Source organism: Gopherus flavomarginatus, chromosome 18 (genome assembly GCF_025201925.1).
Source record: "Gopherus flavomarginatus isolate rGopFla2 chromosome 18, rGopFla2.mat.asm, whole genome shotgun sequence".
Classification (NCBI taxonomy): Eukaryota; Metazoa; Chordata; order Testudines; family Testudinidae; genus Gopherus; species Gopherus flavomarginatus.
Genome location: NC_066634.1, coordinates 19434320 through 19461098, shown reverse-complemented (window position 1 = coordinate 19461098; position 26779 = coordinate 19434320). Strand labels below are relative to the sequence as shown.

The window sequence follows — 26779 nt, the reverse complement described above, 5'->3', positions numbered from 1 at the left end:
CTCTGCAGAACATGGCTGGGGGCACACAGGGCGTCCCTCTTGCCCCTTGCTGTCCTAGACCCAGCCCCACTGAACAGAGGCCATTGTCAGGCATCCTGCATTGAATCTGTGACCTGCCCCTGGTGACAGCTCTCGCCTGTGTCCTGGTGTATGTTGTGCAGTGGCAACACCCCCCGGGAACAAGCAATGGGTTTTTAGGCAGCCACTAACCCCAGGGAGGCGAGGGCCTGGGTGATGGGCCTTCAGCCTGCCCCAGGCGCACTCCCCCACCAGCCGGCATCTGCTTTGGGGTGACTGAGCCTTCTGCTGCCAGGTGCTCTCTCATCAGGGTTCAGCTTCATAAGCCAGGGCAGGGGGTGGGCCTGGCCATCCATGCAACAGTGGGCACGAACACCCCATTGATAACCATATCATGGGGAAGGGACCAAAGCCCCTAATTGTCGAAACAGGTAAATGCCAGACCTTTGGAATGCTCTGGGACCATGTGCCTGGCCGGTGCGTCCCATGCTGGGTCCACGAATCCCCCTCTGTGGTCGTCCAAAGGCTCTTTTCCAACTGCCATATTCCTGGGCCCCTTGTGCTAGGCAGACCATGGGAACAGGAGTGCCAGCAAAGGCTCCTATACCAGGGTTAGTCAACAGGTGGACCATGGTCCAAATCCAGATGGCCAGATGCTTTTGAATGGACCCTGAAATCTTCCTACTTACTTATTATCGTTATTATTGTTTGAATTTTTCTCTGGAGTTTGGACCTCGACTATACTTTTACTCTGGACCTTGATAAAAAATAACTGACTACCCCGGTCCTACACGACTCGGAAATGCCATCAGTTCAAAGCCAGTCACTATTTCGGGGCCCTTAGTAATCGCCACCACCCGGGGACAAACCACAGGAACAATCACCTCCCAACTTTCCATCACCACAACACCAACGGTTGGCTTGTTACCACCAAACTGACCAGCCACCGGTCTGCAGCAGTCTGGGGCAGCCGGCTTTCATATGACACTGGTGCTCCATTTCTGGACTGGACTGGTCTGGTCTCCCTGAGTTCTGGGGCTCAAGGGTCGGGCAAGCTCCTCACATGGCTCCTGTTTACTGACTTGGTGAGCTGAAAACACTTCCACACACAGGCTGAGGACACACAAGTTCTCCCACAATCCATTACAAAACAGTTCAGCGAGTGGCTTGGTTTCAGAATGGCCGGTTATGGGGAATCTGCCACAATCGTTGGCTGTTAAAATTTTGTGCCTTATTTCCAGTGTGAATTTGTCTGGCTTCAAATTTCAAAGATTGGATCTTGTTAGACCTTTGCCTGCTAGACTGAAGAGCCCATTATTAAATATCTGCTTTGAAGCAGGTACTTAGAAACTATAATCAAGCCACCCCATAACCTTCTCTTTGCTAAGCTAAACAGACAGAGCTCCTTAAGGCAAGGCAGGTTTTCCAGTCCTTTCATCATTCTAGCAGCTCTTCTCTGAATCTCTCCAATGGTTCTATGCCCTCTTGAACTGTGGGCACCAGAACTGGACACAGGATTACAGCAGCAGTCACACCAGTGCCAAACACAGAGGGGAAATAACCTCTCTGCTCCTACTCAAGGTTCCCCTGTTTATATGTCCAAAGATCACCTTAGCCCTTTTGGCACAGCGTCACACTGAATATCATAGAATAGCAGGGTTGGAAGGGACCTCAGGAGGTCATCTAGTCCTACCTTCTCTCAAAGCAGGACCAATCCCCAGACAGATTTTTGCCCTAGATCCCTAAATAGCCCCCTCAAGGATTAAACTCACAACCCTGGGTTTAGCAGGCTAATGCTCAAACCACTGAGCTATCCCTCCCTCCATGGCAGTTTACATTCAGCTGATTGTCCAAGATGATTCACCAAGATGATCTCCAAGTCTTTTTCAGAGTCACTGCTTCCCAGAGCAGAGCCCCCGCAATCCCGTAAGTGTGGCCTGCATTCTTTGTTCCTCAATTACATTTATGTTTGGCCCTATTAAAACACACATTGTCCCCTTTACCAAGTGATCCAGACCGCTCTGTATCAGTGACCTGGCCCCTTCATTATTTACCCTTCCTCCAGTGTCTGTATCGTCTGCAAACTTTATCGGTGATGATTTTTTGCCTTCTTCCAAGTCATCGATAAAAATATTACACAGCGTAGGGCCAAGCTCCGATCCCTGTGGGACCCCACTGGAAACACACGCATCCACGAGGATTCCCTGTTTACAGTTATCTTTTGAGACCTGTCAGCCAGCCAGTTTTTAATCCATTTAATGGGTGCCACCATGTTCATTTCATACTGTTCTAGTTTCTTCATCAAAATGCTGCATTCACAAGTCAAATGCCTCACAAAATTCTAAGTATACCACATCAATGCTATTACCTTTATCAACCAAACTTGTAATCACATCAAAAAAAAGATATCAAGTTAGTTTGAGCAGATCTATTTTCTATAAACCCATGCTTTGCCATTAATTCTATTACCCTCCTTTCATTCTTTATTGATTGAGTTGGACATCTACCATTCTATTATTTTGCCTGGGATCAATGCCAGTCTCACAGGCCTACAATTACCCAGGGTCAACTCTTTACCATTTTAAAATACTGGCACAACATTAGCCTTCTTCCAGTCCTTTGGGACTTCCCCAGTGTATTAAGACGTTTCGAAAAACAGCATTAATGGGCTAGCAAACTCCTTGGCCAGCTCTTTTAAAACTCCTGGATGCAAGTTATGTGGATTCGCTGCTTTAAAGGTAGCTGCTGTTAACATGCTGCTGCTTAGTCACTGTTGGAATAGAAAGTATTTCTCACTATCATATTTTATCTAGCATTTTCCCAAATGGAAAACAGAAATATTTATTGAACACGTTTTCCTTTTCTATGTTATTATTGTCAGCTCTACCATTTCCACCTAGTAATGGTCAAATACCATTTTTAGGTTTCCTTTTGTTCTGAATATTCTTAAAATATGTTTTTATTGTTCTTAACTCAGCTGGCCATAGATAATCTCCTTGTGTCCTTTTGCTTCCCTTAGCAATTTTCTACAGTTCCTAGTGTCTCATTTATATTTCCCCCCATATGTTACGTATTGTATTTTTTTATATCTTCTTTCACTTCTCCTCTAAGCCAGGTTGTTGTTTTTCCCCCCACCAGTATAGCCTTCTTTCTTGCTTGGGGAATTTGGGCTTTTGGGGCATCTAGTAGAATGTTCTTATACAACTCCAAAATAGCATTCACAATTTTCTGATTAAATGCTTTCTCCCAGCTCATTGACTCGTCACTGTTTTCAGCTTTGTGAAACAGGCCAATTTAAAGTACAAGTGTAGATCTAATTATATTGGTTTGGACATAATTCTGTTTGCACCTGACAAATGTAATCAAGTAACAATCACTGGCACCTAAGCAATGATCAATAAGCCCAAGATGCTTTTCCTTAATAATAAAATCAAATAAAATAATAATAAGACCTAGCTCTTGTCTAGTGCTTTTCATCACTAGACCGCAAAGTGTTTGACAAAAGTCAGTAACATTATCCCCATTTTACTGACAGGGAAACTGAGGCAGAAAGCAGGGCAGTGACTTGCCCAAGGTCAACCAGGAATCTTTCTCCTCTGGTTTCCACCCCAATGTCCCCATTATAGGATTCCCAAGCAATTAATCACCCCATGAATGTGCTCCCTTTCCCCGAGCCCACAACTCACGGCTGACCTCACATGCCTCGAATGGTGTGTGATGCAGAACATGTCTGGTGGGACGGGGCCCCCTGGTCCCAGGGCACATGTCCCTGCTGGTTTCTATCCGGCGGGGAGTCTCTGAGGCAACACCAGCTGTGACGCCCCCCACAGTCAGTGCACGGAGGGGGTTTCTCTCCATGCAGCTCCAGAGGGTGCCCACTGCTTTGCTCGCTCTCCAGTCGGGATTCCCAGATGAGGACTCTCGAGTTGGAGACACAATCCCGTCATCATCTGGGATAAAGAGGCCATCTGGGCGCGAACCGTCCCCTGGGGGTGGGAGACAGGGAACATCGTGAATAGGAACTGCCCACAGGTGTGTCACTGATAACCACTGCTCCCAGGGCACGAAACCCAGAGCCCAACGCACAACATGCATCTGCCGAGGGGAGGAGATGGGCAAGGAGAGCTAAGAAAGGGAACAGTGAAGGGAAGGCGCCAGAGTGGTGGGGGGCTGCAGGGGTGACTCTCTCTTTCGAACACTAAGATCCTTTCTGGCTCAGTCACTAGCCCCGGGGCCGGGTCAGGATTCTTCAGGGGAGGTTCTCTGGCCTGGGTGATTGAGGAGACCAGACTGGATGGGTATAATGGTCCCTTCTGGCCTCAGGACTCCACATTTATATTTTGATTTATGGTTCCAGAACTCTCTAGTACTCAGGCAGTGAATCCCCCCAGGCAGAAAGGGGCTGCTCAGAGCCAAGGCAAACACTGCACCTCTCCGGCCAAGACCTGCCTCCGCAGAGCTCACAAGAGGTGGCAGAGCTGGGGGCCCTCACGCCGCTTTCCCAGGGTCCCAACATTTCATTTCATTCATCCATGTGTTTGGAGCGGTTTTATCTCATCCCTCACCTGTGTAGATGCCTCTCAGGATCTCTGGTTCCTCGAGGCCCTGGGCAGCGGGGACAAAGGGCTCCTCTCCTCGCTCCAGGCAGGAGATGATGTCGGGCTTGTGAATAGAAATCCCTGCTCATGGGAAAGTCCGCAGGTAAGGTCCCAGCCTGCCAAATGTCTCAGCTGTCACTGTTCCATTATTTTGGCCCCAGCCACCCTTCCCATGCCCACAAGGACGTGGGATCCGCACAGCTGGGGAAATACCACGGAAACCTTCTGGGGAGGCGAAGTGTCTGCGAGGGGAGTTGAAGTGCCCCTGTTAAGACACCAACGCCTCTGCTAAATACCAATGGACCCCCTATCTCCAACTCAGAGGTAAATCCAATCCCTGCATTGGCACTACTGTCCTTCCCACTCTGGGGGCAAGTTACGATGGGGGGGCCACAAGTTAAAAGGGAGGACATGTGACCACCCCACATGTTTCACCTGCCAAGTGACCCTCCTGCTGCACAGTCTGGGGCCGCCGTGTTCTCCCCGCCCCACGTTTCCTGCAGGGAGCGACCCCGGGGGTTCTGTCCTTCTCTCCCTGTGCCTCCCCCTTCCCCCAGGCAAGTCTGACCCACTCTCCCTGGCAGCCAGGCAGGGAGCAGGACAGAGCCACGTCTGCCTGAGGGAGCTTGGCTGGGAGGCAGCCTGGGCTCGGCAGCCGGAGGGAGGGAGCAGGGCTCCGGCTCGCTTTGCCCCTGTCTCTGCAGCATGGCCTGGATGGAGGGTGGCCCCTTCTCTCCCTGTGCCTCCCACTTCCCCCAGGCAAGTCCGACCCACTCTCCCTAGCAGACGGGCAGGAAGAAGGACAGAGGGCGGCCCCTTGTCACCCCAGTTGCCAGGGACAGAGGTGAACAAACCAGAGTCCCCACTCTCCCCACACAGTCGAGCCCAGGCAGGGAGTGGGACTTTCTGAATATGGGTAGTAGGCAATACACCCAGAAACCTCCTCTTCCAAGCACAATGCTGTGCTCTGGGAACACATACTGGAGATCCTAATGACTGTAATCCACCCTCAAGCTGCATGGCTTCAGCCAGGCACCTGAAGGGGTCAGGAAGGATTTTCCTCCCACTGATGCTCAATCGTAATCTAGGGAATTTTTCCATCTTCCTCTGAAGCATCAGAGTTCTGGCCACAGCGAGAGACAGGATCTTGGTTGGGGTGGGCTGGTGGTTTGAGGTGATGCAGAGAATCCTCTCTAGACGCCCGGCTTCTCCCTCACTCACACACTCGGGGTCATACCGATGCTGGATTTGGGGTTGGGAAGGAATCTTCCCCTTGGTCAGATAGGCAAGGACTGTGTGTGTGTGTTGGGGGGGTTCACCTTCCGCTGCAGCATGGGACGAGGGTCGCCTGCTCGGATCACCCCTAACCAATTCCCTGCCATTGCAGGGGCCTCAGGTGCTGGTGACGCCTGGATCTCTCCTGTTCTCTGCCTTTGGTTCACAACAGTGCAGTGGATCAAGTCACAGTTTCAAAATAGGGGTATTGGGGTGACATGTCAGGGCCTGTGACACACAGGAAGTCAGACTGGATGATCTAATGAACACATCTGCCCTTAAAGGCTGCGAACCTAGGAAAGCTGGCCTGTCCCCTCTCCTGCTGGTGTGGCCCTGGGAGTAGGGGGTGACAGCCTCTCACACAGATTCTGGGGACTACAGCTGAGCCCTAGGAAGTCTAAGGGATGATGAGAAAACCTGAGCCAAGGCCTAGAGAAGCAAATCCCTTACCGAGAGAGGCCATGTTCCCATAGTTCTCCAGCATCGTGTCTCGGTAGAGCTCCCGCTGGCTGTCACCCAGAAGGGCCCACTCTGCCGCTGTGAAGTGCACGGCCACATCTGCAAACGTCACTGGCACCTGGAAGAACAAACGCCCCTTTCTCAGTGCCTGCCTCTCCCAGGCATGTCCCGCTGCTCATCCGCGCACGGAGCAGCAGGGGCTTGCACCGCGTGTTCTGTGCAGCTTTGCTTTCTGTTGAGAGGGAAAAGGCAAGAGGCAGTGATGCCTTTGCGGCTCTGGCCTTGGATTCAAGGCACCTGGGGCTCCCTCTAGCCCGGTGCCTGCTATCCAGTCTCTGACAGCAGCTTGGAAGAAGGTGCCCCAAACCCTACAAGAGACAGTTATGGGAGCCCTGCCCCCAGGGAAATTTCTCCTCTCCCCTAGTAGTTAGAAGGCAGTTCATGCCCTGAGACAGGAGGATTCTGGCCCTGTCCAAACCCTGCTTTGGGTTTAAATATTTATTATTGTAAGTGGACAAGACAGGCAGAGAAACAGTTCTACCGCAACAGAGAAAGCTGCCTTTCTAAGGGCTCAGATTATTCCGGCTCTTATTCCAGAATAAGCATGCCTTATTCCAAATTAGGTTAATTCACTTTGGGATTAAGCTAATTCAGAATAAAGCACATTTATTCCAGAATAAGAGCATCCACATGTCAAATTGATCTGAGATAGTTAATTCATTTAAATTCACACCTTACTTCATTCTGGATTAACATTTATGTGTAGACAAACCCTAAGGCCCAGGAACAGATTGTACCACTTTGGGGAGGAGAGTGTGTGACAGTCTGTACTACTACGTTCACCCCTTTTACAGGACTATGACAAATTTTGTACAAAGTATGCCTTGTGAGGTATCATTTGAAAACTCACAATTTACTGAAAATTATCGTCCTGGTAAAATATGTATGCATATAAAGTTATAAGATTCTACTTTTATGATGTTACTAAGACATATTCAATGTCTGGGGAGCAGTCACAAACCAGTTCCCCAGAGAGAAAAGGCTACCCGACACTTCAGCCAGGTGTCAAAAAAATCAAACAGAGCATCACCTGGTAAAGTCGCCATTCTTTGGCAGGAAAGAGGTTGTGTGTGGGGGGGGAGGAAATCTACATCTTGATAAAGAAACAGCTGGGGGTTCCCATCCACACAGACTTTCTGTTCTGAACATTAGCTGGAGATGATTCTCAAAGAAGAGAAAGAACGATAAGGGAGAGCAGATGACCCAAATTATTCCTCCCTTTCTCTCTACCCATGGCATCCACAACATCTGGAGAACAAAGGAAACAGCTTTGGACTGGAGGAGGGATCCTGATGGGAAGAAATTCAGCAAGTACGACTGCTGTAACCTGGTGAGAGAGATGGGGCTGGCGGAGTGGAGCTGGCTGGGGCTGGGCTGCTCCGCTTCCCACCGCCGGTGAGTGCAAGGAGGTTGGGGAAAGGACACCCCCCGCACTCACTGGCAGCAGGAAGCAGAGCGAGGCTGCCCCAGCCCGCTCCACTCTGCCAGCTCCCAGATGTGGTGCTCCACTTCCTGCCGCCGGTGAGTGCGGGTAGGTTGGGGAAAGGACGCCCCCTTTGTACTCACCTGCAGCGGGAAGTGGAGTGCTGCTGCTGGGAGCTGGTGGAGTGGAGCAGGCTGGGGCCGGGCTCCTCTGCTTCCGCTGCTGCTGGTGAGTGTGTGGGGGATCCCTTCCCCCAAACCCCCTCCCCCAAGTGACACGTCTGGGGCCGGGGTGAGGGAAGCAAAGTGGGCTGCTCCCGGCCCTCCACTAATCCCCTGGGCCACTCCGAGAGTGCGGGGTCCCCAAAAGTGCCCTCCCTCAGCTCCTTCCCCCCAGACCCTGGGTGGAGGGGAAGCCCCTGACTGCCCCCAAGACCCTCTGCCCCTTATCAAACCCCTCGGCCCCAGCCTGGTCCGGCACCCTTAACACGCTGCTCAGAGCAGCGTGTCAGAGCTTCACCGTGTTATATGTGAACCCGTGTTATATCAGGTTGCGTTATATCGGGGTAGAGGTGTAGTTGGGCTTTTCTTTTATTTTCTTGTAACCAAATCTGACCTTTATGCCTCATTACTTATATTCACTTAAAATCTTTTTGCAGTTAATAAACTTGTTTATTGTTTTATCTAAAACAGTGTGTTCGAACTGAGGTGTTTGGGAAACTCCGTGTGAGATAACAGGACTTAAGCATCTCATTTTCTATTAACAAAATGATGAGCTTTGTGTGAGCTTGCATTGTCCAGGAGAGGGCTCGGCAGTCCAAGACATACATTTCTTGGGACAGTCCAGGACTGGGAGTTTGCTGGTGGTGCTCTGCAGTGTAAATCAAAAGTGGCCAGCTGCAGCACTCAGACACTATAAGTGGGGGCAACGTACATTCGGCAGGCTGTGTGTGAGCAGACCAGGAGTGCTAGCTCTCAAATAGTATAAAAGGCACCCCAGGTTGGAGAACTGAAGTGACACAGATGTTCATCAGTCCAGATTGTATCCTGGGTAATGTCACAGTGTCCCTGTATCCCGCCCCTGCCCTGGCAGCCTGGGGACTCACCTTCTTGCAGTGTCGAATGAGGTCTGTGCCATGGCTAAATCCTTTCCCACACCCCGGGCAGCGGAAGGGACTTTCCCCCATGTGGACCCTCCGGTGCGCGATCAGGTGCGAGTTCTGCCGGAATCGCCTCCCGCACTCAGCGCATTGATGGGGTTTCTCTCCAGTGTGCACTCGGTGATGGGCATGGAGGGAGGAGCTGTGCCGGAACCGCTTCCCGCACTCGGCACACGCGTGGGACTTCTCTCCGGTGTGGATCCACTGGTGGGTGGCGAACGCGGAGAGGCCAGCAAAGGTTTTCCCGCATTTGGCGCACTGGTAGGGTCTCTCTCCAGTGTGGACCCGCTGGTGGGTGATCAGGTGCGAGCTCTGCCGGAATCTCCTCCCACACTCAGTGCACTGATGGGGTTTCTCTCCCATGTGCACCCTCCGGTGCGTGTTCAGGGAAGAGCTGTGCCGGAATCTCCGCCCGCACTCAGCGCACTGATGGGGCTTCTCTCCTGTGTGGACTCTCCGGTGCGTGATCAGGTGGGAGCTGTGCCGGAAGCTCTTCCCACACTCAAGACACTGGTGGGGCTTCTCTCCTGTGTGCACTCTCTGGTGCGTATTGAGTGAGGACCTGTGCTTAAACCTCTTCCCACATTCGGCGCATTGATGGGGTGTCTCTCCTGTATGAACTCTCCAGTGTGTAATAAGGTGTGAGCTGTGCCCAAAACTTTTCCCACATTGAGGACACTGATGGAGCTTCTCTTTTGGTTGGCTCTTTGGCTGGCCCCAGTCAGATTTACTCTGTCTCTTCCCTACAGTGTCTCCCTGCTGCCACCGTGTCCCGCTCGGACTCCCAAAGGAATCCTCTTTGCCGGGACCCTGGGAATCACGCTCTCTGAACCTTTCTGTTAATGCCATGAGCGATTCCACTGTTGTAGGAGTGTTCTGAGCTAGCCCGGCCTCCTCATTGTCAGCTCTCATCCCATTTTCATCTGCAAGAAAAACAGAATCCAGACACAAGTCATTCCCTGGGCTGTGGAGACAGACACATTTGGGAAAGATTTGTAACCAATAAATCACTACACATAAGAGTTTAAACCGAAGCGGTGAATCTCCCAATCCTTCCTTGGATGGAAGAGAATACATGGAGGGGATAGTACAAAGACAGAAAGCACCTTAACACTAGGAAGACGCCTGGGGAGCAGCTGTCAGGGCTCCTACTCTTTGCCTCCTCATTTGAAGTTTAAAAAAAAAATCTCAAATCGTGGCACTAATGGCCCCCTCCATGCAAAGGACCATTCCTTACCTTACCATAATTGCAGATCTTTGAGATGCTGTTGTCAAGGTGGGTTTGAGTGTAGGTGTGCAGAAGATGAGACCTGAATGGCCATGGCCGTCATGGCCATGCATGCAGCATGCACTTCCTTGCGCTCCAATCTGAGAGCTCCATAAAGCGTGGAAAGGTGGTAACCGCCCCTTAGTTCCCCTAATTCAGAATCCTGCAGGGGGAGGGCTCCAGACAAGCAGGGTTGGAGGGTGGATCCACACTGATAACATCCCAGAGAACCAGTTACGGTAGGGTAAGTGACCATTCTCACTGCTTCAAAAACACATCAGTGTGGATCCTGCTGGAGGTGGCTGGCAAGCAGTGTTCCATCTGGAAGGCAGCTGATCTAGCTGAACTGTTCTCCAGTCCGTGGCATCTGACCCGCAGCTAAGTCAAGCGCAGAGTGCTTAACGAAGCTCAGGTGGTTACCCCGTGTCACTGCTTTGCAGATTTCAGATACAAGCAGATGATGTGGCTTGTCCTGCGGCGGAGTGAGCCTCAATGGCTGGAGGGAGAGGCCCACCAGCCATCTGGCATTACTTCGAGGTATGGCTATCCTCTGGGACAAAAGAGCCTGCCCTCTCAAAGCACTGGAGATGGCTATGAAGAGACAAGGAGATAGATGGTTTTGTTCTGTCAGTGTAGTGCCCCTGAAGTGTCCAGAGAGTGGGTTTGGGAAAGGACCACACATGAGCCGACAGACTAGTTCAGATGAAACGTTGAGACTACATTGGGGGTTAACTTCAGATGAGGTCTCAGCTTCACCTGATCCTTGTGACAGGCTGCGTGAAGAGGGTAAGCCATGAGAGAGTGAAGATCACTGGTACTTCTAGCCAGTGTAAAGGTGTGACAGAATGTACCCCTGTATTAATTCATTCTACTGTAATAAACTTTGTACAAAGTATGCCTTGTAAGGTATCATTTGAAAACTTGTAATTTGCTGGTCAGCATCATCTTGATAAAAAGCATGTGGCAACACTGTATGTGAAGTTATAAGATTCCACTGTGTGGTGTGAACAACACATGTTCCAAACCCACAGCCCTGCTCAAACTGAGGTTGGCAAACAGGTCTGTCTCAAACAAAGGAACAGGTGTTCCGCTTAATTTGAATTTAAGCAGTAAACAGAGTCATCAAGCAGGAAGGGAAACAAAGAAAGCTCAAATAGGAGAAAAAATGCAGCAAGGAGCATCCTTCCACATAGATTATTTCGCTCCTGGTTTACGTGCCACCAGTAGAAACAGAAAACCTTGATATAATATACATTTTTGAAAAAGTTACCGATAGGGATAATTACTCCAGGCAGGACAGAGGAGGCATTTTAGAACTCACTACTCAAAGAATTAAATTTAAGCGTAAGAGAGAAATAAAATTATGAAATGCACAGACCAATCAAAAAACTAAACCAACAGCACCTTGAAAGAATAAAATTACACAGAATATATATGCACTGAAGGAAGTACCCAAGAAGTAACAACACAAGTATGTGTTAGGAGGTGAGTGTGAAAGAGAGAGAGTGTGTGTGTGTGAGAGAAAGAGAGAGAGAGTGGGGCACCTGGCATTGGCCACTGTCGGTCAACAGGATACTGGGCTACACGGACCTTTGGTCTGATCCAGTACGGCCATTCTTATGTTCTTGTTCTTAATTCAGAGACAGAGTGTGTGTGTATGTGTGAGGCAGAGTTTGTGTGTGAGTGAGAGAGACAGAGACTGTGTTTGTGTGTGAGAGAGAGACAGTGTGTGTGAGACACAGACTCTGTGTGTGTGTGTGTGTGTGTGTGTGTGTGTGTGTGTGTGTGTGTGTGAGAGAGAGAGAGAGAGAGAGAGAGAGAGCAAGAGACTATGTGTGTGTGTGTGTGGGTGGGTGGGTACGCGCACTGGCTGCTGGGGAAGTCTATGAGAGATTGTGCACTGTGTCTTTAAGCACAGAGACACTCACCAGAAGGCTAGTTCAGATCACAGGAGCTCCATCCTGCTCCTGAGTCCTGTCCCTCCTCCCCTACTCTGCAGAGATGGGGTACATAGACAGAGGGAGAGGAACACCCTGACATCAGCGCCTCCCTCCCCCTGCCCCTGTTCTGCACAGCCCTCAAGAGGGTCCCAGGGATCAGCTGGCCAGGGCTCCAAGGCAGAGGTCAGGAGCAGCGCGGCTGCAGAGCAGCGAGGGGAGGTGCACTTGAACTCACATGCTGGATGTGCGCGGCTCTACTAATCAGTGTGCGGCACTTGATTGATTCTTGGGCAGCTGCGCAGCTTAGAGGGAACACTGCTCCTGGAGCCCAGCTGGAAATGACTCTCAAGAGAGGGGCTGAAACTATAAAAAAGAGTCAAATACACCAAGGCACCCCCCTTTCTCTCTCCCTTCCCATCATATTCAATGCATCTGAAACAACAAAGGAAGCCTTCATTGGAGTCTGGGGGAGGGGTTCTAACCTGCAGAATTTGGCCAGTAAGATTGCGGACAGCGTATGGTGAGAAACTGCTTGAATCTGATAGTTTGTTAATTTAGATATTAGTGAACATTTTATCTTTATTTTTCTTATAACCATTTCTGACTTTTATGCCTCATTACTTATACTCTTTGTAGTTAATAAACTTGTTTTATCATTTTGTCTAATCCAGTGTATTTAAATTGAAGTGTCTGGGAATCTGCATTTGGGGTGGCAAATTATGCGCATATTATTTCTATTAAAGAAATAGCAGATTAATATAATTTGTATTGTCCAGGAGAAGGCAGGGCAGTACAGGACATATATTTCTAGGGGGAAATTTAAGACTGGGGGTGTGTTGGGGTCACTTGCAGGCTGCTGAGAGCCAGGGCGTGGCTTGCTTACTGGAAGACTGTTTGAGAGCGGCCCAAGTGGGGGCTACTTCAGTCAAGCACTGTAAGACGCACAACATTACTGGGCTGGAGTGACAGAGCTGTTTATTAGTCTGGACCAGGGGTCCCCAACGCGGTGTCCGCGGACGCCATGGCACCCGCGGGGGCATCTAAATGTGCCTGTGTACTGGCCGGCGGATGAGCATCCGCTGAAATGCCACGGAAATTCAGTGGCATTTCGGCGGTGACGCCTCTGGATGACGCCAAAATTTGGCGGCATTTCGGCGGTGATGCCTCTGGATGATGCCGCTTGCCGCCGAAATGGCCACGGTCCTTCATCTGGCACCCGCCAGACGAAAAAGGTTGGGGACCACTGGTCTGGACTGTCCTCTGGTACAGCACAGAAGATAAGAGCTTGGCTAGACATTTGTCAGTTTTTTGCCAGAAAAAGTTACTTCAACAATTTTATTTATGCTAAAACATGCCAATTTCAACGCAACGTCCCATGTAACAAAATTTCAATAACTTTTGGTTTTCATTGGGAAATTTCTTTCTACATTATTTCACATACGCATACAGAAGTAGTGCATAATTAAAATGTCTCCTCTTTGTGTTGTAATTCGATAGTTTTACTCTTTGACACAAATCCAACATCATGCTGCCTCGCATGGGACACAGCTAAGAGCACCTATCTCAGGTCAGACTGCTGGAATACGGGGCATAGACCCCAGACTGGTGGATATGCTATCGTAAGATTTCACCAAGCCAGTAACAAATATCCGCTTCCAAATACTCTGCTAGTTACTATGGAGCCACAGACAGACCCTTCAGGCCCTCTAGCCCTCGTGCACTACCCAGACAAATCAGACTTCTGTGATAAATTATGATTAAAACCAGAAATCACGGGTATTAGATTCTTCCAGTTCCAGAAAAACAGACACTCACCCCCGGTTAAAATCTATTTCAGATCTTACCCAAAAACCATGCTGATAGCCAATCCTTTAGTAAATTAAAAACGAAATGTTTATTACTATAATAAAAGAAGAGAGTTATTAAAAGGTTCAAATGAATTATATACATTACAGTTGATTTCAGAGTTTGTAGATCAGGATAATAGCAGTGATGTTAAATCTGCTGGCCTGCAGTAAGTCTCTCCTGATCACGCAAAAGACTGGGGGTTCTCAGTCAATTGTTCAAAGCTTCCCTTTGTTAGAATGTATAGTCCACAGATGTGGAGTAGGAAAAAGTCTCCATTTATAGCTTCAGCACATGCACGTGGAAAGTTACTGTCTCCAATATGGAGTCACGGATCACATGTCTTATGTGCCCTGTTGAAACACTGGGCCTCCATTGTCCATGTGCTCTCTAAGACATACTCAGGAGGGGCCCATTGGAAGAGTTGATTCTTCTTGATGGCTCATCAACCATGGCTGGCTGGTCTTGATGTAAATCTGTCTTGTGGGTGTTACGCAGGAACACAACATGTTTGAGATACAAACACATAGCAAAGATTCATAACTTCATATACAATGATAATACACTCATATAAACAGGGTAATAATACTTAGCAGACTATAATATTCCCACTGATACTTTACAAGGCCTACTCTGTACAAGATCTATTGCAACTGTGTTGCATTTGTGTCTAAGTGTAAAACTATTTTGTTACAACACAAACAGGAGGCCTTTTGATTTAAAAAAGATACAACATTTCAAGCAGTAATAAGTAGGAGTTGCCCATAACAATTTAAAAAATAAAATTAAAATAAACAAGAATATTTCAATTATATTATGTCATGATACGACAGCAACATAACTAATCTATGTTGACCTCATACTGAGCAGTAAAAACCACCGAGTCCCTGGAACAAAAGTATGAGAGAACTAACAAGGAACGAGTATTTGATAATGGGCTCTTCAATCTGGCAGAGGAAGATAGCAGACAACTTTCTGATTCAGAAAGTTGAGAACACAACTAGGGAGTCATCCGTTTTGGATCTGGTTTTGACCAACATTGATGAATTAGTTGTGAACGCAAAGGTGGTCAGGAACTTGGGAGGAAGTGATCATGATCTGATGGAATTCAAGATCCTCAAGGAAAGGAAGACATGAAAACAGCAAAACAAGGATACTGGACTTCAGAAAGGCAGATTTCAACCAACTCAGAGAAATAGGAAAGATCAATTAGGAAAAAAAGGAGTCAAAGAGGGGGGCTGGCAGTTTCTAAAATATGTAATCCTGAAGGCTCAACAGCAAGCTAGTCCAATGCAAAGGAAAGATAAGAAGAGCTACAGGAGACCAATGTGGCTGCCCAAGGAGCTTTTTAGCTATCTGAAATCCAAAAGGGATGCTTACAGGAAATGGAGGGGCATGTCACCAAGGATGTATATATGGGAACAGCATGAGCATATAGGGAAAAAAATCAGGAAAGCCAAGGCAAAGAATGAGTTACAGCTGGCAAGGAATATTAGCGACAACAAGAAGGGGTTCTACAAATTATCTCAGACAGAAAGAAAGATCAGTGATGGTGTGGGCCCACTCCTCAATGGAAAAGGTGAGCTGGTAATGGAAGAGGACAGGATGGCACAGCTGCTCAATGCCTACTTTTCTCCAGTCGTCACACAAAACATAATGTGACTGGATGACCAGTGAAGTTATCATAGACAATAAAGAGAAAGAGAGGCAGGTCGAGATAAGTAAAGAACACGTCAGAGATCTTCTGATTCATTTGAATGAATTCAAGTCAGCAGGGCCTGAGGTTATTCACCCTAGGGTGCTGAAGGAAAAAGCTGGAGAAATCTCGGAGCCACTGGCAATAATATTTGTAAACTCATGACAGGAGAGGTCCTGAAAACAGGAGAAGAGCTAATGTGGTTCCCCCATCTTTAAAATGGGGGGAAAGGAGGAGCCGGGGAACTACAGACCACTCAGCCTGACCTGGATAGCTGGGATCTACTAGAGCAATGTATAAAACATCTCATTTGCAAATACCCAGAGGCTGAAGGGGTGATGACTAGCAACCAGCCTGGATTTACTAAGAACAAATCATGTCAAACCAGCTTAATTTCCTTCTTCGACAGCGTAACTGGTTTGGTGGACATGGGGAATGCAGTGGATATAATATACCTGGATTTAGCAAGGCCTTTGATGCAGTCCCACATGACATTCTGATAAGTAAGCTGGAGAAATGCAGGCTCAGTAGAACTATCATTAAGTTAATTGGTTAAACAATAACAAACAAAGAATAACTATTACTGGAATGACATCAGACTGAAAGGGGGAGGGATAGCTCAGTGGTTTCAGCATTAGCCTGCTAAACCCAGGGTTGTGAACTCAATCCATTTAGAGATCTGGGGCAAAAATCTGTCTGAGCAGGGGGTTGAACTAGATGACCTCCTGAGGTCCCTTCCAACCCTGATATTCTATGAGGTCTCAAGCAGGGTTCCACAGGGATCTGTTCTGGGCCTGATGTTGTTTAATATCTTTTCTTTCTTAACGACCTGGATGTAGGACTAAAGAGCACACTGATCAAATCTGCAGATGACACAAAGCTAAGGAGAGTTGCAAACACTTTGGAGGATAGAGCTAAAATTCAAAGGGATCTTGATAAATTGGAAACTGGGCTACAGACAACAAAATGAAATTCAACAAAGACCACTGTAAGGTGCTACACTTAGGGAAGAAAAACCAAATGCACAAATACAGAATAGGGGATAACTGGTTTGGCGGCAGCAGCACTGCTGAGAAGGACCTGGGAGTTGTGGTGGATCCCAATCTCAACGTGAGTCAGCTGTTGCAAAAAAAGCAAATGCAGTTTTGAATTGCATTAACAGAGGCATAGCCTGCAAGTCATGGGAGGTGATAGTATCTCTCTACTAGGTGCTGGTTAGGCCTCAGCTGCAGTACTGTATCCAATTTTGGTCACCAATGTATAGAAAGGATGCAGAGAAACAAAGATGATCAGAGGGATGGAATGCAAAACAGATCAGCAAAGACTGAAGGAACTGGGTATGTTTAGTCTTGAAAAGAGGAGATTAAGAGGGGACATGATAGCGGTCTTCAAGTATTTGAAAGGCTACAATAAAAAAGATGCAGAAAAATTATTCTCTCTTGCTAGAGGGCAGGATGAAGCATTGGGTTCAAACTACAGCACAGCAGTTTTAGACTCAGGCTTGGTCGACACTACAGGTAGGTTGATGTAAGGTCATTTACATTGACCTAATTATGTCAGTGCCCATGCTACAGCCTTCTCCTGCTGATGTAAGTGCCCTCCTCCACTGACATCATAACTTCACCTCCACGAGAGGCGTAAGGCTTATATCGGTGTAGTTTGGGCGATGCAGTGTCCGTGTAGACATTGCGTTACTTATATGGGCTGTTGGCTGTCATTCTTGTCAATTTCACGGCTCCAGCTGTGAAACTTCCTAACTATAAGACCCACAGGCGTCAATGTCTCCTGGCGCTGGTAGGTGCTCACGCTCCGCCCCTATTCCAACCCCTTCCTCCACTGGCAATTTTATAATCAAGATTGGATGTTGTTCTAAAACAGCTGCTCTAGGAATTATTTGGGGAAGTTCTCTGGCCATGTTATACAGGAGATCAGAATAAATGATAACAATGGTCCCTTCTGGCCTGCCCATCTATTAATCTAGGTCAGTAGCAATAGCACACATTACTGCTGACAGGTCATGAAATCATGTCAAAATAATCAAAATATAAAAATGAAAAAAAATAGAAATAAAATTTTTAAATTCCAAAGTGAAATTCTGAATTTTTCCAAAACACCTTTTTTCCCCAAAGAGAATTTTTTAAAACTTTTTGAACTGCCATTTTGAGGAACAAATTCTCAGGGAAGTTTTCCTTGCTTTGCACAACTCTTGCACCAGTAGGGAGCAGTCTGTGTCCATGCCACTCAACCAACCACCATCCAGGCTGGCAGATGCAATTATTTCAGATCTAGGGGGAATGTCTGACCGTGACCCTGCAACAAAATGTCCAGACAACCCGGAAGTGGGAGACTGAACACACATCAGGAGCAGGCCCACTAGCCAGAACAGCCTTGTCTGTTAAGGAGACCTCCATCACTGACCACTCCTGGTTGGGAATGAATCATCTGCTTGAGAAATCTGCCAGATTGTTGCTGACTGCTGGGAGATAAAGTACATTGTAGATGTGTGGTTTGTTAGTATCAGCACTGTGGTATGGCACAGAATAGGCTGGAATGCCATGCAAGCTAAGAGCCATGTCCTTTTTGGAGCAGGTCCCTTAAATCTACAGGGGATTCAGTCAGGCTCCCCAACCAGTTCCTGAGGCATCCATGACTGGCATTACCTCCAGAGGGTGTATGTGTAGGAGAATGGCCTTCTTCAAACAATTCTGGGGTCTAATCACCAATTCAAGACATGTGGGGGAACAACTTTTGCTCATGCTGTGCTTAGTAGGAGAATAGGCAGATCTCAGCCAGGCCTGCAACGGCCTCGAGTGAAGACTGCCAAGCAGCATCACATATATGCAGGCTGCCATAAGTTCTCTTTCAAGTAAGACCCTAAGGAACCATATGTTGATTTTAATTAAGTAATGCTATACATGTATCTTCTCTGTAAGACCAAGTAAATTGGACCAAAAGACACAAACAATAACTTTAAGTAATTGCTTTTGATGTTTTATACTAGTCCCTTTCAAACCAAACACTCGAAATAGCCAGGACCTCACTTATAAGAGTGCCCTAAGACAAGTGCATCCTTAGTCCTTGGAGAACTACTTTAAGTGTGATAAACATATTAGAGATACTAAAGAACTGATTGCTGATAAATATATGTGATAAGAAATCTTAGCCATTTGTATTGTTCTGTACTATAACTGCTTGGCCTCAATGCTGTTTATGTAAATCATTTGCAGGAGAGTCCATTTTATTCAGTACCTGCCTAGAACGTCTGCTATCTGAACTTAATCTATAAAATTACTGATTGCATATCTATGTGGTTCTTGGTGAATTAATGAACTTGTTGATTGGTTAAGAATAACTAAGTGTCCTGATTGAAAAGTACCATACATGGTAACTTAGTAAACCCCAGACTCAATGAAAAGGGGTTATCGTTATTAAATTCCATTAAAATATTGGCTATAATATTTATCAAATTGGCAAATCTAATTGGTTAGACTTGAGCTTTAACACCTACCTGCCACCTCAGCAAAGCCATAAAATTGGCCCCTTTCACATGTAATGACTAGGCTCCCTAGGTACTTCCTGTGAGCCAGGTGGAAGGCAGCATGAAGTACGAATCCCATAAGTATTATAATAAATTTGTTTTATGGTAGCACCTAGATGCTGTAGTCATGGACCAAGACCACACTGTGACAGAGCCATGAACCAATCTTGAGTCTCAAAGGATGGGCTGATGAAGGCAAGTATTACACCATCCTGAATCTTCTCTAGCCTAGGGTAGGACAAAGACCTCCCCTTTCTTCTTCAGGATAAGAAAATACCAGGAATAGCAGCTTCTTCCCCTGTACTCCTGAGGTACTTCCTCTATGGCTTCTAGATAAACCAGGAAGCAACTTGTTGGGTTTTTTCCCCCAGTATTCTTATGAGATGGGTCCCTGAAGGACAGGGAAAGGGACAGAGGTTGGAATTGGACAGGGTGGCCACAGGCAATTACATCTGGTATCCATCTGTCTGTTGCTATGGCAGCCCAAACTCAATGGAATGGGGAAAAGTGACATCCAAAGGAGGGGTTAACTCTCCACTGGTGTGAATGTGGCACTCAACTCTCATTTCAAACCTGTTGCCTGGTACCAAGTGTGGAGTGACCAATGCTAGATGGCCATGAGGGTGTCCACCTGGAGTATCCTGGTCACTTCTGTGGTAGATATTTGGTGGGTCTATTCTGAGTAGGATGGCCTCTGTCAAGGCTACCCCAAGTATTTATAAGGTTTAAAGTTTGAGACTGGAGTGTAAACTTGTAGTGAGTGCAATGTGGCCCTCTAGTCCTTGAGGGAGTGGAGAGCATCATCTGCACACACATTAAATAATTCATGGCATCAAACAGCAGATCTTCAATTACCTGCAGTACCTCTTTAGGGAGGCCCGCAGCTTGCAACCACAAGGTTCTCCTGATGGTCCCAGCAGTGGCCATGGACCTAGCTGCTGTGTCTGATGTGTCTATAGTGGCCTGGAGGGACAATCTGGCCTGAGCTGACCTACCATAATAATAATATCCTTGAACTCCTGGGAGATTCAAGACAAATGGGGTGACCCTTTCCCAGCTTAGGTAGTTGTACTTTGCCAAGAAGGCTAAAATCCCTCCTTGGCAGCTGTACTGAATTGCCTTACCTGTAAAGCAGGGGTTCTCAAACTAGGGGTCAGGACCCCTCAGGGGGTCGTGAGGTTATTACATGGGGGGTCGCGAGCTGTCAGCCTCCACCTCAAACCCCGCTTTGCCTCCAACATTTATAATGGCATTAAATATATATATAAAAAAGTGTTTTTAATGTATAAGGGGGGGTCGCACTCAGAGGTTTGCTATGTGAAAGAGGTCACCAGTATAAAAGTCTTAGAACCCCTGCTGCAAGGAATTAAACAGTTCAGATAACCTGGCACCTGATCAGAAGGACCAATGAGGGAAGAAGATACTTTCAAATCTGGGGGGAAGAATTTGTTTGTTGTTCTCTTTGTTTTGTTCCATCTCTGGACAGAGAGAGAAGCCAAACAGGTACAACATCTCCTGAAAATATACCTAGAATAATCCATCTAAAAAAATCACAGAAATTGTAAGTAGGGCAAGGAAATGTATTAGGTTATCTTTTGTTTTAGCTTGTAAATTTTTCCTATGCTACAGAGGTGGTTTTATTCCTGTTTTTGTAACTGTGAAGCTGAGTCTAGAGAGGAATGCTCTGTGTTTTAAATCTTTTTATTACCCTGTAAAGGTACCTTCCATTCTGATTTTGCAGGTGCGATTCTTTTACTTCTTTCTTTATAATAAAGTTCTTCTTTTAAGAACCTGATTGATTTTCAGTGTCCTGAAGACAAAGGATCCGGTCTGTGTTCACATTAGTTTCAAGCCTTCCCAGGACAGGGGGTGAAGGGACTTGCGGGGATATTTTGGGGGGATAAGGATTCCATGTGACTCTTCCCTGAATTTTTGTGCAAATCACTTGGTGGCAGCAGCAATACCATCCAAGGAGAAGAAAAGGAATTTGTGCCTGGAGGAAGTTTTAACCTAAGCTGGTAGAAAATAATCTTAGGGGGTCTTTCATGCGAGTCCCCACATCTGAATCCCAGAGTTCAGAGTGCGTGTGGAGGGAACCCCTGACAGCGTGGCAGTTTGAAATATGAAGTTGGAGTGAGGCAGAGCTATGCTCCTTCCTCCCAAAAAGGTCTAGTTGTTTTGGATCCTCATCTTGGGGGGTACTTTTTGTTTGTTTTGATTTTTTCGCGAATAGTAGATGCAACCAGTGAGCCTAGTGCTGGATGTAATAATCCTGGCCTTGGCACTAGCACCTGCTTCAGTTTTGACCAAAGGGGTAATGTTAGAGCCTGCATATGTAACGCAGCAGCATAGAGTGCTGTCCTAGGAGGAGAGACAGTCAACGAGAGGGCAGCTCAAGCTGGATAGGGGGCTCGGAATCTGCCATAGAATAGGTAGTGGGAAAGCACTTCAAGAAGGAGGAGGTAAAAAGAGACTACACTGAGCCACACAGGAGATCTGCTGAGGAAGTTGGACCACGAAAGGCAGTGTACAAGGAGCCTGGCCACGAGGGGCACAGAGCGTATGGCCAGTGAGGTGATCACTGAGACACTGACAGAGGAATACAGTTTGGGCACCTGGGAAGGGGTATGGCCCTCTAGCTGAGGAGCAGGTGCATCTGTTGGAAAGAGATGCAGTCATCGGAGCATCGAAGTAATGGAGCATCAAAAGCCAGAGAGAGGAGAAGATGGGACAGCTGGGGTGAAGCTGGACTTTGCAGCCAGGGAGAGGAGTCATCAGTTCCCTCTCGGGGTGACACAGCGTGTTGTAAAAAAACCTCTTCTTTTACTGTGATGGTAATTTAAAGTTTATTATTTTCCTGAGCAAGTATTTGATGCTATTTTACATTATTTATATTATATTATTAGTGTTCCTGCCAACTTTCTGGGATTTTTCAGTTGGACAGTTTAAAATTTAAGGTAACCTCCAGCGTGTTGGTTTGCCTCTGCTCACCTCACAGTAGGCACAGTCTAGCTGAGGCCCAGGTCACTGCATTGTGTGCATAAAGTACCGTTCAAAACCCTTTTGTGGCACCTCGTGGTGCCTTTCTGCTTGTTTGGCTGTAGGCGAGTGTTGTCGCAGTGACTTTGCGACTTCTAGGATACTATCGTTAATCAGAAGAGTGACTCTGGCCGGTGTAGCTAAGCACAGGTTGTCAAACAGCATATGTGCCTCTTCCTCTACCACAGAGGTTTCTGTATTCAAGGTCTCTGCAATTCTGGAAAGCAGGCCCTGGAAAGCCCTGAAGTTGTCCAGAGCTGAGGCTGGCAGAGATGACAGCTTCATCTGGACATGAAGAGAGGGTGCCCCCATTCAGATGCACTCACCTCAACTCCCTGCTTCTGTTTTCCCAAGACAGATGATGGAAATCTGACTAAGCATAGGCGAACCGTAATCTTCTCTTTCTAGGATGGGAAGAACAGCTCCCAGAGGCATGGGATGGGGGTCTCCAGTATATCCATGGCAGCATGTTATATAGAAATGGCTGGCTTGCTTGTGGTTGACCAGTCCAGTGCCACCCACAGAGAGGTTGGAGGGACAAGCCTCTAATCCATTCTACAGAATCTTCCCTTGTTTTCAGAGGAAAGGGTTCTCTGCTAGAGATCAGCAATGAGTGCCCTGGAGATAGGGATGATGAAGAAATGTCCTCAATGATTAGTGCCAACTTGTACGGCGATTTCAGTGCTGTGATGGGAACATGCATTGCTGCCAATCGAGGCAGTGGTACCTGGGACATCGTCAGTACTGGTTCCTCTAATAAGGAGTCCGCAGGTTCCATTCACACCTGTGTTGCTGACATCAGTACCAGTCCTACAGATGGTGTTAAGATCAGTACCGGGACATGTTTCTCCAGAGCCAAGCTCATGATTGAGAGAGGATCACTAGTCTTTGCAACTGTAGAGAGCTTAGGCAGTCTTCTCCCTGGAGGGCTGATCCTTGTCTCCACCTCTCCTTATGGAAGGACGCTGAGTGGTTCCTGGATCCGTGTCTGCCTCGGTGTTCTGACATCCCTCGTTTCTTGGCGCTGGATTTGAAACCAGGTCACAAATGCAGAGGTCACTAGTACTGAGTCTTCCTCTGGTATCAACTTCTTGTCCACATTGGTTTTAGCAGTGGTGCACCAGCTAGTATGGGCACTAGCAGAGGATGACTTCATGGGAGCCTGGTACGATCTAGAGGAAGATCCTCTCTCTTCTGGAACTGAGATGATCCATATGGATTTCTCCAGCAGGTAAAACTCGAGGCAGGTGTCATGGGATTTTCATACTCAGACTGAGCACCAGCCAGGAATATGTATTTCCCTGAGGCAAAAAAGACAGGCTGTGGCTGTCAGCTAACAGGATGAGTCCCTCACAGGATGGACAGGCCTTGTAGCCCAAAGCCTGCAAGTCTGCCATTAGATGCGGACAGGGCTTTTTTTGTTTGTTTTGTTTTTTAAATAAAAAGAAAGAAAGAGTAAAACAAAATTCAAATAGTTAACATAAGACAAAATACAGGATAGGTCTTGATCCAAAGAGAGCTCAGAGAAAAATTGTTACAGGGTAGCAGGCGAACTCAACAGCTCTTTCTCGCTGCCACAGATGGGAAGAGGGAACTGAGGAACAATTGCAGCCACTTTACCCTTTATGATCTCAGAAGTGCACAGGGCATATGTAACCCCTACAGATGCTGCTGTCCAAGAGATTCGGAGCTCACTAAGAGAGGGCTACACACAGAGGCCGGTGCTGAGCTGGTGTTCCAAGGGGGACAGACTCAGCCCAGGGAGAAGCACCATCCCTGGGTCATTGGCAGGGAGCCCTGCGCCGCCCCTTGGTCACTGCACAGCCACTGCAGAGACCACCAGTATCCCCCTGGGCCTTGCCCCATGCTGACCTACCCCTGGGCCCCTGCCTCCTCCCCCACCAACCCTACTCCTGGGCGGGGCCCCGTCCAGCCCCTATTCCTTCTGCCCCTATCCTTACCTGCTCCTACCCTCGAGCCCATGCCAACCCCTATCCCCACATGTCACCACCTGCCTGAACCCCACCGCCTGCCTGCCCCATCCATACCTGCTCCTACCCCTGAGCCCCCGCTAGCCCTTATCCTCACATGTCCCTACCCCTAACCCCATCTCCTGCCTGCCCCTATCCCCCACCTACTCCTACCCCATAGCCCCTGCCAGCCCTATCCTCTATTCCCATGTGCCCCTGCCTGCCCCTAATCCCACTGGCTTCTGCCCCAACCTCATCTCCTTCCTGCCCCTATCCCCACCTATTCCTACCCCAAAGCCCCTGCCAGCCCCTATATCCTATCCCCACATGCCCCTACCTACCCCTGCCCCTAACCCCACCAATGCCTGCCCCATCCCCACCTGCTGCTACCCCTGAGCCTCTGCCAGCTCCTAGCCCCATATGCCCCTGTCCCTAACCTCATGTCCTACCTGCCCCATCCCCACCTACTCCGAGTACTACCCCATAGCCCCTATCCACAATCCCCACATGCCCCTGCCTGCCCCTATCCCCACCTACTCCTACCCCAAACCCCCTGCCAGCCCCTATATCCTATCCCCACATGCCCCTACCTACCCCTGCCCCTAACCCCACCAATGCCTGCCCCATCCCCACCTGCTGCTACCCCTGAGCCTCTGCCAGCTCCTAGCCCCATATGCCCTTGTCCCTAACCTCATGTCCTACCTGCCCCATCCCCACCTACTCCAAGTACTACCCCATAGCCCCATACCAGCCCCAGCCCCATCCCCTAATGCCTATGCCTCCCCCTCCCCCTGCCTGCCCCATCCCCACCTACTTCGAGTACTACCCCATAGCCCCTATCCCCACATGCCCCTGCCTGCCCCTATCCCCACCTACTCCTACCCCATAGCCCCTGCCAGCCCTTATAGCCTATCCCCACATGCCCCTGCCTGCTCCTAATCCCCTCTGCCCCATCCCCACCTACTCCTACCCCATAGCCCCTGCCAGCCCCTATGTCCTATCCCCACATGCCCCTGCCTGCCCCTAATCCCCCCTGCCCCTATCCCCACCTACTCCTACCCCATAGCCCCTGCCAGCCCCTATGTCCTATCCCCACATGCCCCTGCCTGCCCCTAATCCCCCCTGCCCCTATCCCCACCTACTCCTGCCCCATAGCCCCTGCCAGCCCTTATGTCCTATCCCCACATGCCCCTGCCTGCCCCTCCCCAGCCACACCTGCCCCTGGGTCACTACCTGTCTACCCCGGCCCCGCCCCTCCCCACCGCACGTCACTCTATCGTGTGCGTGACGTCACGCTGCCGCGCAGCGCAGCCCCCGGCCGCTCTCTCACCTGCGCGAGGGCCCGCGCGGGCGGCCGGCTCCATGCTGGGGGCAGGGGGGCCTCCCCGCCTCGGCCCCAATGGCCACGCGTTGCTCGGATCCCAGCTCCCGATTGGAGCGACCGGCTGCCAGTCAGGCTCAGCCTGGGCGGGGCTTAGCCCGGCCTTTGCGCCGGCTCTTAAAGGGCCAGACGCACTCTCCGTAGCGGAGTGGGTCCGCCAGGCTCGGAGGGGTTCGGCGGGGCCAGGGACCCCCCTGCCCCTCCCCCTCGCACCCAAGACCCCCCCCAGTCCCTCCTGCATTTCCCTCCCCACAGCACCCCAGAAACTCCCCCCACATTGCCCCTCCCCCACAGAATCCCCAAAATACCCAACAGCCCCAAGATCACACACACCTTCCCCAGCTCTCCCCTACACCTCTGCCAGGACCAGTACCCGGCACCCACCCCCAACTCTCCTATACACCCCAACTTCCCCCATGCACCCCCAACTCTCCTATACGCCCCAACTTCCCCCATGCACCCCAACTCTCCTATACACCCCAACTTCCCCCATTCACCCAACTCTCCTATACACCCCAACTTCCCCCATGCACCCCCAACTCTCCTATACACCCCAACTTCCCCCATGCACCCAACTCACCTATATGCCCCAACTTCCCCCATGCACCCAACTCTCCTCTATGCTCCAACTTCCCCCATGCACTCAACTCTCCTCTATGCCCCAACTCTCCTATACACTCCAACTTCCCCTATGCACCCAACTCTCCTGGTCCCCTATGCATCCAATTCTCCTGGTCCCCCAGACCCTGTGCTCCATGAAGCTGCTGGCCAGCCCTGAGTAGACAGCACCCGCCATGTCTCTTCCCAGGGCCTCTGTAGGTGTGGCCCTGCAGCCACGGGCCATCCCCCTTCTGAGGTACTGTGGGGTGTGCTGTTGCTTGGTGGACCTCGTATTCCCATGGAGCCAGCCTGCAGGGCATGCTGCAGAGGCCAGGAAAGAGGTTTTGGCCTTTATGACCAGTTCAGTCCTTGTGATTCATGCACACACAGGATGTATGTCCTGCAGGGCTCCAACTCTTGTTACCAAAATGCTGTGATTTAAATAAAGACACCGCCATTAGATTTGTTTGAAAATGTTCTTTATTCAGCTTCCTCCTTGCAGCAGCAGCAG

The 26779-nt window shown here is 49.0% G+C and overlaps 1 protein-coding gene across 5 annotated transcripts; it reads right to left on the bottom strand.

Moving 5' to 3' along the window:
• Positions 1 to 2258: 2258 nt before the first annotated feature.
• On the bottom strand, positions 2259 to 25677 carry LOC127036694 (zinc finger protein 664-like). Of its 5 annotated transcripts, XM_050927821.1 has the most exons (7): positions 25618 to 25677; positions 12435 to 12562; positions 10230 to 11032; positions 8939 to 9915; positions 6342 to 6468; positions 4584 to 4697; positions 2259 to 4004 (listed from the first exon to the last, which is right to left on the bottom strand). In XM_050927821.1, exons 4-7 carry the CDS (start codon positions 9902 to 9904, stop codon positions 3658 to 3660), a joined length of 1554 nt encoding a protein of 517 aa, XP_050783778.1. In that variant the 5' UTR covers positions 9905 to 9915; positions 10230 to 11032; positions 12435 to 12562; positions 25618 to 25677; the 3' UTR covers positions 2259 to 3657. The 5 variants fall into 5 exon arrangements, with proteins under 5 accessions (XP_050783778.1, XP_050783777.1, XP_050783776.1 ...); XM_050927820.1 differs by lacking the exon at positions 10230 to 11032; XM_050927819.1 differs by lacking the exons at positions 10230 to 11032; positions 12435 to 12562 and having other exon boundaries at positions 25618 to 25670.
• Between the last annotated feature and the right edge of the window lie 1102 nt (positions 25678 to 26779).

Bases quoted from the DNA above. Each gene is read 5' to 3' on its own strand.
- LOC127036694 (XM_050927819.1), bottom strand. From the start codon at position 25,651: ATGGAGCCGGCCGCCCGCGCGGGCCCTCGCGCAG. The intron at 6,469-8,938 runs GTGAGTCCCCAG...TTGTTCTTCCAG, and splicing joins TCATTCGACACTGCAAGAAG to GTGCCAGTGACGTTTGCAGA. The intron at 4,005-4,583 runs GTGAGGGATGAG...TCCCACCCCCAG, and splicing joins CCTGAGAGGCATCTACACAG to GGGACGGTTCGCGCCCAGAT.